Genomic DNA, 12,088 nt, shown 5'->3' on the forward strand with positions numbered 1-12,088 from the left:
AAAGAAATTTATAATTTAAAATTAAAAAATCAAATCGAACTGAAAATCAAATCAAAAATTGAGATTATGATTACTAAAAAACCAATTGGTTTAGACCGAAATCAAATTGAACCGAACCGAAAGTTCGAGTTTTTGCCAACCCATGCCAAACATTCAAAGAGGCAAAAATTGCCAATTACGTCCTCAATCATTTCTACTTAAAAATATGTCATACTTGAGGGAGTTATAAATAAAAACTAGCCATCTTTGATTATAGAGTGGGTAGGTGTGTGTAGGTCCAAAATTTGAGTTGGTACAGCAGTACAGCTGTTAGAACAATTGCAGCGGCACAAGAGACGGGACGGAGGCAGCAAATCCAGTAACATGGCATGGGTAACCAACGCAGCTGCTGCTACGACGGCTACTAATTTGTTTGTTCCAAAATCATCATGTGCGTATTGGTATTGGAGCAGTAACAATTACAAGAATGAGTTGAGACTCAGCCGGAGAACCGGATCCGTCGGCCTTGTGTATTGCAGCAGCCACAGCAGTAATACTGCAAATAATAATGATAAGAACAAAGGAGTGCCGAATTCAAATTATGTGGTGCCGCTGGAGAAGTCATTTTCTTCGGCAAACTCATCTTACATGACTCGCCCATTGGTTGAGATCCTTCGTGATCTCAACAAGAGGATTCCCGATAACATCATAAATCCTTCTGATAATACTTCCTCCACTTTCATTTCCTGGTAATTTTATTTTTAGTTTTATTTTTTTTTCAGTTTGTTCGCTAATTTGATGGTCTGATCCGATCCGATCATCTCTGTTCGTAGGTATAATGCCAACAGGATGTTGAGTTTCTATGCCCCTGGTCTGTTGGCTTTCTCTTAACCTAATTAATTAATTATTCTTAATTTTTTTTCAGTGAAACTAATTTTTTTATTAATTTGATTTCTAATTTGATTTTTTTTTGGCAGGTTGGTGTGGGGAAGTACGTGATGTGATATTCTCTGAGAACGGAAGTGTCACTGTAGTTTACCGAGTCACCTTAAGAGGATCTGATGGAGAGGTGATTTTCTTTGTTTCTTTTATAATTTATCAATTTAGTTGCAATCTTCAAATTTTTTTGTTCGTTATTTTTTTATAAGGTTGCTTTGCTTTTGGAAATCATAGATATTATTCCTCATACCTTTTCTCGTAGTTGATGATGTTCTCCCATTGATATTTGTTTGGTGTAAATTCCAATGAAATATTTCAAAACAGTTTCAATATGGCTGCTCTTTGTAAGTCTACACTGTGGAAGCAAATTATCTAACATGTTAAGGGTCTTAAAATTTAGTGATTTTGGGAGAAGTTTTGTTGGACCCAAATGCAAGGAATTGATATTGTTTCATCAAACTCATCCTATCATCTCCATCCCCATGTTTTCTAAAACAGATAGAACATGTCAGATCAAACATCCATATTTCCATGGAAAAGTTTGAGTTCATAGTTTTTTTTTATCCTTTTTCTGTCAGTGCATTCTTTTAGCAGCTGTGTGGACATTCCTTGGTTGATAATATCCAATTCTAGCGTCAAACCCCAGAGAATTAGTTGATTCTAGTCCATGGCAATTTGCAAACTTAAGATTTCTTTTCCCTTAATTCAGTCCCTGCAACATTACATTTTTTTAAAAATAAAATATGTTTTCGACCTTATCTGACTTTGTAATTCTAACCAAACAGCCCAAGAAGTGGTGAATTGGGGTTTCTAAAAGTTTCTTCAATAATAATCACAAATCAACCATTCCAACCACCAAAACCAACAATAATAGTTACAACAATTGATATAAAGAGATAGGGGTAGAGAAAATGAACACAGAGAGTTTTACGTGGTTCAGTAAACTTGCCTACGTCTATGCCTCCAGGCGATTCAAACTTGAGGATTCCACAAACCAAGTCCTATATCCTAAGGTTTCAAAATGTATACGACTTCAATGGTGTCATTGAACCTTTATAATCTAGAGATGATCCCACCTCTTTACCTAAGTGTTTCCCACACGTACAACTTTTTAATCTTGCAAATAGAAATGATTCTTACAAAATCAAACTACTTGCAAGAGTGTATAAGCAAGTAATAGTTCAATAATGAATCAATGTATGTAATAACAAGTGAAAGCTCAAGTATGCTTAGAATGATCATGTCTTAGCTTGGCAAAATTTATGAATCGATTTTATAGATGGATCAAGAAACTAGCTATTGCTCTCTCAAAATAGGACATTCTGTGTGCAATTGGATTGCCAATAACTTTGAAGTGGATAGTTGCTTGCTGATGTGGCATCTTACTGTTGAAGCGATTTGGAAGCCCAAATTGATCACTGCTAAAAAATAAGCAGATAGCCATTTCAAAGATAGAATGTAATACGTCGTTAATAGATGGTTGCTAACTGGGAGGAGGATGATCACTAATTCTAATTTCTCAATTTTTAAGATTTTACAATTTATCCTTAAAACTTCATAAAATTTGAGATTGGCCAAATATCTTTTCCAGAATTTCAGCAATACTTGTATGATTTCATGATTTCCGAAACTCTTGAAATTAGCCCATATAGAAGACAAACATTTTGATAAAAACATTAATTTCCCTTTTTCTTCAAGCATAGAAACTTTATAATTATGAAAACAATGATAGATTTAAATGCCATAATCATGATAATAAGTTGAGCTTTTAAATATTTACTCATGCTCACATTTACTCATACTAGCTTATTAGAAATGTGACAAGAAAGATCACCTAAGCTACTATCCTTGATGGTTGTCCATGAATGCTTTGAACTTAATCTCGCATGGATGATTTTTGTCCTTCAAGAGCTAGTTAGATTGAAAAAATATGTTTTCTATTTTACTCGACATGTGGTTTGTTATCATCAAAATCAAGATTTGTATAACCTTTAGGTCAACAGACTTGTTGCTACTGTCTTGCGTTGTCAATTTAGATCTAGTCTTCAATCTCCCTACTAGGTACTATGCACCCTTATGACCCAACCAAGACAAAGGGCCATAAAATCCACCGTAGTTAGATTTTCTTACCAACAACCTAGATGCTAATCCATCTCAAAATTTATGTATTCCCCAGACTTGAAATTGCCATTGTAATTGTTTCAAATTCTATAAAATTTACCAGACTTCTGTTGTCAGTGACTGTATATCCAACGCTCTTCCATCTATAGCAAATTTGGGTTAAAACTGATTAATTTTATATTTTTCTTTCTCGAAAAAGACTATTCTTGAGATTTTATATTTTATTCTGTCTCCATCCAGTGAGGAACAGAACAAAGATTATTATTATTATTTTTTTCTGTGTAAATATCTTTCTACTCATTTATCTTGTTATGGGTTAAATGTATGTTCTTTGTTTTTTATGTTCTTGAGTTAAAATGTTCATATAAATGCTATGTGGTCGTAAATCTGGAGTTGACTGTTTATCACATTGCAATCTCATTATCTAATTGAGTATATGAGATTATCATTTCAAGTAACAAATAAACTGTTTTTCTTCGACGGAAGTGTAATTTGTGAAGCTATTTTTATCATCTGCCAAACTAAAAGATACTTGGCAGATAGATGCTATTGTCTCATGAGAAACTGCTGCTCTATGTGAACATAATTGATCACACTATCTATATTTGTGAATGCATCTGGTACTGTTTTAATATCAACCTGGCAGCAAAGCCTTTTCAACTCTGGAGTGACAAATATCTGCATGATGTGCACTCTTTGAGAAGTATTGTCTGATATTTCAGCTCTATAACTGCTCTTCTTTGATAATGCATCTCCTTGAGTTGTAAGAGTTTGATGTCGTCAGAAATGACATGAGAAATGGGATTTTTCAAGCAAGGAAAATGTGAGGTTGCCAAATGTGAAAATATGAGCTTTTCTGTTTTAGTTTCGTGTATGTTTATAATATACCGAATAATATGAACTAATCACACGAGTGCTTCATCATAATGGTGCATGTAATTATATTAATATTGTTTATTATTTAAAAATGAGTTTATGACTGAAGGACAAACAGATTTGAAAAGAAAAAGCTCGCTTATTATAATAAGCTATAATTTTTTATATCATGTCACTGTTGTAGGCACACCGCGAGGCAACTGGAACAGTATCATCCAGTGACAGCCGCATCATAGATCCAGTTGCTGCTGCTGAGGAAATAGCTTTCTGCAAAGCATGTGCTCGGTTTGGTCTAGGCCTGTATCTCTATCATGAAGAATAGATGCTGAAAAAATCAAGGAGGTTGACCTTCCGTAATATATGGAGTCTATTTACTTTGTTGAGGAATAAGGTCATTCTAAATATGTCTGGGTGTAAATAGTATTCTCAGATTATCGAGTTTGGTTTGTAGAAAGTTAATCAAATAGTTTGATCCTTATGTGAAATTGAGGTAAATTGAACCATAGTTTGATCCTTTTATGGAACAAATTTATCAATTCATTAAACCAACTCAATTTGTATGTGGCTAAGTTGCGAGAAGAACTGCAATGCATGTGGCGGGCAGAATCTGTGTTGTATGTATCTTTGTTGGTGTAAAAACCAATGGGGTATCTCTTTGTATGGTAGGCATAAGAGTCATTCCACCTGCGCACAGGGTGAGCAATACATTGTGCGCAACAAAACATACGGGCAAGGCAAGTTTTTGTTGCTTGATTGTGCAAAATTAAATAATTCTCATGTTAAACCTAGCCTATCCCTTGTTAGAAATCTGCACCTTTGCGCTATGGTGAGCACTCGTAGTTAACGGTTGATATTGTTGATCGCTTTAGATGGTAAGTACGTCAATTGGTAATATAATCTGCCATCTAATGTGCGAGTAGAAAGTAATAACTAAAGGCCCAAGAAAGAATAAATGGAACTGATGGGAAATGTAAATTCATACGCTTGCAGTGCTGTCCAAATGTTATTGAGCACTTGTAGTTAACGGTTGATGATGTCGATTGCTTTAGATGGGACGTACGTCAATTGGTCATATAATCTGCCATTCTAATGTACAAGCAGAAAGTAATAACGAAAGGCCCTAGAAAGAATAAATGGAACTGATGCGAAATGTAAATTCATATGCTTACAGTGCTGTCCAAATGTCATTGAGCACAACTCGAAAACCTCCTATGACTAATATTTACGAAAATATGACTACACCTATTTTAAATTTTGTGAAAGGAGATAATAAAGAGCTTTGACAAAGTGATACGAACCCCGTCAAGAACTGACGCGACCCTAATTAATTTAGTTCCCAAGATTGAATCTAAACCGGGAATGGAATGGAACCTCGACCCAATGCTTATGGATCATAATTCCTTGTGAGATAGTGGGAGTTATAGAGAAGCTAAATGTTGCTAATGGGAGATAGTGGGGAGAATAAGAGATATATGTTATGAACATCTACATTTATTTTAATAAATTCATAACACTCCCCCTTGGATGTTCATTACAAAGAATATGCCTCATTAAAACCTTTACATAATTGTTACAAATTTCTTCTGCCAAAATTGCCACCGTACACCACCAATTGGTCTATAGGCTTCAAAATCATGCCTTAGATCTCCCCACTCCAGAACACCATTCTGATACCCTCATGGTATTAGCTGAATTTGACCAGATCCCAACCATAATCCAAATCCCAAGACAAATTCCCCGTCATGAGCTCATCAAGCTTATGCCTCTTGAATGGATCTCCAACTATGAACAGTTCTATAACAATATAGCTCCAATTCAGACATCTGAAAGCATGTTTGAAAGACGCCAAGATTGAACAGTCCGAATGACTTTTAAACCTCCTCCAAGTGCTCCACAAGAGCCTCATCGGCTCTCCTTTACCTATTCTTCAATGATCACAGCTGTTCAGACAGCCCAAGAAGACCTGCCTATTACAGGGTTCAATTCTGAAGGCTACCCTGTTTATCCAGCAAAGCAAAATGGCCATTTCCTATGGGATGCCCCTGGCTCCGGCATGTGTGACCCAAATTGTCCCTGCTGGGATGATTGGGAAGAGGATGATGATTATTCCACCACAAGGAAAAAGAAACCCAAAAAGAAAAAATCTCCAGTCTCATGTCACCACTATGATCCCAAACCACCACAAGATCCTCCACCTCCACCGGATCCATTGCCCTTTTACAAAAAGGAACTCCACTGGATTGCAAAGCATTGCAAATCTGAGACCCCATCACCAATCCCACTTCCATCACCACCACTGCCTTGTATGATGTTCTCATCTACTTCTTCAGACTACTCTTCTTCTTTTCCTCCTTTAGACACTCACACAGATTCCCAACGAAATGTTGTGTCCAAACCCTTTGTCCTTTCCCCAATTACCTCCTCTGGCCACCTTGAACCTCCCAAACCTTTTGAATTAGTCCTCAACTGGCAAACCCAAAATGCCAGAGCATAGAATGATACTTTGTTGAATATCAATTCCAAAGTTGAAAAAATCAGTTTACGAACTGAACACCTTGAGACAAAAGTTGACTCCATCTCTGCTCAGATGCAACAGATTCACCAAAATCTCCAGTCCAGAATTACTCAACTCGATTCTGAGTTACGCGCAATGCTGGCCCAGCGCTACTATGGCCCAGAATTTGACCAAAAAGAAAGGGAAATCCGACGCTTAAAAGCTGAGCTTGATCAGATTGAATCTAAAAAACAAAGACCTACTCTTTTTACCACATCACCTCCTATCCCTTCCATAGGTCCAACTTATCATTAATTTGCCTCTATGCTTTCCCCCATCAGACAGTATGATCCTTCCAAGTTATTTGGCATGACTCATACTCTTTTCAGAGACAATCCCTTACCACCACCACCTAAACCTAAACTAAAGACTAAACCTCAACTGTGACCCGTCACAATTGATCCTTCATCCATTTTCATCCCTGGCCAACCATCTCCTGGTTATACGCCGACATCACCGCCAGCTCCTCCATCAGCCCCTTTATCCTAACCTCCGACCCAATCCAAGGATAAAGAACCCATGCACCAATTTAGTGCCCACACAGTCGATCCTTCACCTACTTCAGATGACCAAACTTCTGATTCAAATCTAGCCATTTCCGATAGCCATACTGAGTCTGACACAGACTCCTCAGTATCCACCAGTGACTCTGAAAAGTCCTATGCTGATATCACTAAAATCTTGATGGCTCAACCTAACCAACCTGCCCAAGGCCAAACTTCTCATACATAACCATATGTTGATATTCCCTCTGAAGTTGAAGAAGAAATGCCTGAATCTTCTGCCACAAACCAACCCCCTCCAGCTCAAGCCCAGACCGGTTCCACAAGTCAAAAATCGTTGAATGGTCCATGGTTCACATTTGATGATCTTCCATCTCATAAATGGCGTGACCGACTTAATGAAATGTCCACCTGGATTGACCTCCAAATGCTACGGCCAGGAGCCACAACTCAATCAGTCCTTAGATAATTTGCTACTCGTTTTACGGGTGCTCTGAGAGATTGGTTTGATTCTTTAGGGCGCTACCGCCAATTACAGTTTGTTGATTTACCAGAAGTCTCAAGTGCTTTTGTGGTCCTCCATGATCAATTTCTTGGAGACCCCTCTGCAGTTTTTAAAGCTGCATGCTGAGACTATCTCAACATGAAATGTTGTTCCCTCAATGCTAAGGATCTTGATTTCCATTACAAACGAATGTCCCTGCTGTTCTACAAGCTTAATGGATTCAATGAGCCGACATACAGCAGCAACTCACTGCATCCAATCTTGTTCTTGACAACATCTCTCTTGGCAAAATCTTCCAGCTTGCCAAAACATGTCTTGACAAACTTTGTGAGCAGAAACAGTTTAGCCTTGTCTTGCTTGGTCCAATGCTGTGGAAGTTTACCTGTAACAAGATAATTAACTATATCAGCATACCAAGGCAATACTTCCGCACTCATTAATTGTTCATCTGGAAATGACTCATTCAATATTAATGGCTCTGTAATTATGTCAAAATGGAGACGAGAGAGGTGGTCCGCCACAACATTTTCTGTCCTTTTCTTATCTTTGAATTCCAAGTCAAATTCCTGCAAAAGTAACACCCAACGAATTAGTCTAGCTTTTGCATCTTTCTTTGTGAGAAGATATTTAAGAGCAGCATGATTTGTGAACACAATTATTTTACAACCAATGAGATAAGATCGAAATTTCTCTAATGCAAATACTATTGCTAGCATTTCTTTTTCAGTAGTTGAATAGTTCAACTGTGCATCATTCAATGTCATACTAGCATAGTAAATAACATGGGGAATTCGATCAACTCTTTGTCCTAAAACTGCTCCTACTGCATAATCAGATGCATCACATATTAGCTCAAATGGTAAGCTCCAGTTTGGGGGCTGAATGATGGGTGATGATGTCAACAACTGCTTTAGTTTTTCAAATGCCACAAGACATGAGTCAGTAAAGATAAAAGGTACATCCTTAGCAAGTAGATTGCATAAGGGTCTAGAAACTTTGCTAAAATCTTTAATGAAACGTCTATAGAAACCAGCATGCCCAAGGAAAGTGTTAGATGATGTAAACATTGATCAAACGAGTCACCAAAGACAGAAAAATCATCCATAAAGACTTCAAGGAATCGTTCAACCATATCAGAAAAAATGTTCAACATGCATCGTTGAAATGTAGCAGGTGCATTACATAATCCAAATGGCATTCTCCTATATGCAAATGTGCCAAAAGGACAAGTGAAAGTAGTTTTCTCCTGATCTTTTGGTGCTATGGGAATTTGATTATATCCTAAGTAGCCATCTAGAAAGCAATAAAATTCATGGCCTGCTAATCTATCAAGCATTTGATCAATAAATGGTAAAGGAAAATGGTCTTTACGTGTGACAGAATTCAACTTCCTATAATCAATGCATACACGCCATCCTGTAGTCACTCTAGTGGGTATCAATTCATTATCGGCATTGGTAACTACAGTGACTCCTGACTTTTTGGGGACAACTTGCACAGGACTGACCCATGAACTATCAGAAATGGGGTAAATGATACCTGCGTCTAATAGCTTAAGGACTTTTGTTCTAACAACTTCTTTCATATTAGGATTTAACCGACGTTGCATCTCCCTAGTAGTTTTAGCATTGTAGATGTTTTGGATAGCTAATATATCGTTTCGAGAGCTTCGAAACGATATATTAGGGCCCAAAATCCGACATCATATGCCCAAGTTATGGTCCATTTAAGATCAACGGCTCTACAGGCCAAGGCCCATGCGGCTCCAAGTTTTAATTTTAGGGTTTTTTTTTGTGTTTTTAAGTTAAAATAGGGTTAGCCACCTGATATAAACAACAATTCTATTGTAGATGTTTTGGATAGCTACATATTTATCTAGATATCCAAGATCTTAAATACAAAATATAAGGAATGTAGCTACAACTTTAGAATTGATTTTCTAGCCCTTCTTCTACTTAAGAAATTGTCCTCTCTGATGCTTACCACCTTGTTAGCTCGAATCAAGTGATGCAAATCCCACAATGAAACTTTGAAACCCACTCTTAATTTGAAGTTTCAACTTCCCAAGAAAGTTCTAAATAGATTTAAGACAAACAAAAACTTGACCCAATGCTTAAGAAAACATGAACCAAAGGTATAGGGAATGATATTGATGCCACACTCAAGAAAATAGATGAGAAGGTGAGTGGCCACTAGTTATTTGATAAATTCAAATAACATTAATCTCTAATTCTCTTACATAGCAAGGTTGCTGAGTTTAAATAGGCTAAAAGAAACCCAAGATCCTAAAAATACAAATGGAAACATTGGAACAACCCTCCAAGAAAAGGTTTGTCTTCACCAACCCACCATTATTAATGCTAGTCATTGACAAACTTAATGCTAGCCTACCATAATTAATGATATAATTGAAAAATTTAATGCTAACCCACCATCATTGATGGTAGACTTACCTAACACATTGAAAAACTTGAAACAAAACAATAAATGAAGTTGAATAAACAAAGGGGTCGTTGGAATTCCAAAGCTTGAACAAGCTGTAATAAATTGGTCATAACTCCTTCTAGAGAACTCCAAATCTAGCTCTGTAAAATGCATTGGAAACCTAACTTAATATAGATTACATATTAGTTCGAGCTCAATCAATACCAATTTTATTCCGAATTTTCCCTTTCTACATTGGATCCAAATTGTGTATTTGGCTGCCTTATAGCTTGAATAATGCCAACAATGCCTTGTCTTCTCTCCAAGCCCAATTCATGATGTCTTGTATCTTGAATTGCATTTTCAGTCCACATTTTCTCAATTAATCCATTTAAAGCAGCTTGCATCTTTTTTGCTCTTGCTCTTGTAATTGGGCCACCATGAATGTGATGGTTCTCATCATATACCCTGCGCACTCAAAAAAAACCCTAGAAACACAAGTTTATCGGTGCAAGAGGTACACTCCTTTGATAAGTCAGAAGTTCTTTAGATTAGAAAATATGCAAGACCAATGTCATTCATCAAGCATATAATCTAGCCTAGGAATGGGATGTCGATACTTTATCGTTATGTTGTTGATGGATCGACAGTCAACATATATCCTCCACGTCCTATCATTCTTAGGAACTAATAAAACTGGAACTGCACATTGACTCATGCTTTCTCTCACGTACCTTTTTTTCCATTAATTCATTAACCTGCCTTTGAAGTTCCTTGGTCTCCTCCAGGTTGCTCTTATAGGATGATTATCTGTTTGGAATGGTTGCACTGGGTACAAAATCAATATGATCCTCAATCCCTTAGATTGGGGGTAAACCATATGGTGCTTTCTTAGGAAAGACATCCTCATATTGCTGCAAAAGAGAAGTAATAGAACTAGACAAAGTAGGGTCAAATTCGTTAGTGTTTAAAAATGCCTCTTTGTACAAAAGTACAATCATTGGCTAATGTGAAAACAATGCTTTTTTTATCTCACTCGCTCTCACGTAGAAATGTTTTTGTTTTCCATCTGATTTTCTCTCACATTTGCCTCGACCTCTTTTTGAATTTCAATCTCTTTTTCTCACTCTCTCTCTGTAGGCTCACTTGGTCTCCATAAACCTGCTTTGGTGTCAATGGAGCAAGAGTGATGTTGCGTTGATTAAATACAAATGAATATTTGTTGGTGAAACCATCATGCTTCACATGTCTGTCGAATTGCCAAGGCCACCCAAGTAACAAGTTTCTAGCCTGTACTAGTCAGAACAAGATGATCAGACTGCCTTCATTATCGCATAATTTTCTGATTCTGATGATATTTCAGTCATTTCTACAGTTCAAACTGTCAACCATGTTTCAACCATTCCCAGACCTTCTCTAAATATGTCAATCCTTCCTTTCAAATTTCATAAACTTGTTCCTGTCATCGGGTTTATTGACATTGGTGCAGATACCAGTATGATTGATCCTTCTGTCCTTCCCTCTGATTATTGGGAGAAACACTCGAAACTTTTCCGAGCAGTTAATGGAGAAACTTTTGAAACCACTTTGATTACCACCTATAACAGAACAAAGTCTGTCCTTAGGGCCAATAGCCCGCAAGTTCTGGTTTCCAGCCGATATACACTTATCCATCAAATACCAAATCCGAAATTCATATTTTGAAAATAGCTTTTCACGATCCTGAAAACACAGCACTCACGGCCTTAAAGAGGGTGAACGTTGTGAGAAAACAATTTCATTTTACAAAAATCGATTTTGGAGGATAAAAACAGGACTTTTCTGATGCAGAGGATCCTTAAGCTTAAGGCAAGTGCAGAGCATACTTAGTATTGAAATTAGAGATGAACGTATCCTTATTATTCCAAATAATTTCCTTGACTCCTAGAAGATAGAAAGAGTTTAGAGAAACATGATATAAGAAAACTGGATTTTATTTCTGATTAACTCCTGCCTTACAAAAGGGGAGAGAGATCCTTATATAGAGATCTCGAGGAGGAAAGAAATAAGGTGGGACTCTTATCTTTTACAAAAGGAGAAACATAATTATGAAAGCAATAAAGCACTAAAGCACACCACGCCAAACTTAAAAAAGCAAAAGCAAACTTTAATAAAGCAAAAGCTAAAGATTCCAATGTGTGTCGACAA

At 36.9% G+C, this 12,088-nt stretch overlaps 1 protein-coding gene across 1 annotated transcript; it reads left to right on the forward strand.

The window, feature by feature from the left end:
- Window positions 1-220: 220 nt before the first annotated feature.
- LOC18034688 (DNA repair RAD52-like protein 2, chloroplastic) lies at window positions 221-4,464 on the forward strand. The gene is made up of 4 exons (XM_006423852.2): window positions 221-728; window positions 813-850; window positions 957-1,048; window positions 4,100-4,464. The coding sequence occupies exons 1-4, from the start codon at window positions 364-366 to the stop codon at window positions 4,235-4,237; spliced, it is 633 nt and encodes a 210-aa protein (XP_006423915.1). The 5' UTR covers window positions 221-363; the 3' UTR covers window positions 4,238-4,464.
- The last annotated feature ends 7,624 nt before the right edge of the window (window positions 4,465-12,088 follow it).

The sequence above is a fragment of the Citrus clementina genome, unplaced genomic scaffold, assembly GCF_000493195.1.
Source record: "Citrus clementina cultivar Clemenules unplaced genomic scaffold, Citrus_clementina_v1.0 scaffold_8, whole genome shotgun sequence".
Classification (NCBI taxonomy): domain Eukaryota; kingdom Viridiplantae; phylum Streptophyta; class Magnoliopsida; order Sapindales; family Rutaceae; genus Citrus; species Citrus x clementina.

Coding starts and splice junctions, on each gene's coding strand:
- LOC18034688 (XM_006423852.2), top strand. CDS start 364: ATGGCATGGGTAACCAACGCAGCTGCTGCTACGACGGCTACTAATTTG. Junction 729..812: donor TCCTCCACTTTCATTTCCTG/GTAATTTTATTT, acceptor CTCTGTTCGTAG/GTATAATGCCAACAGGATGT. Junction 851..956: donor GTTGAGTTTCTATGCCCCTG/GTCTGTTGGCTT, acceptor TTTTTTTGGCAG/GTTGGTGTGGGGAAGTACGT.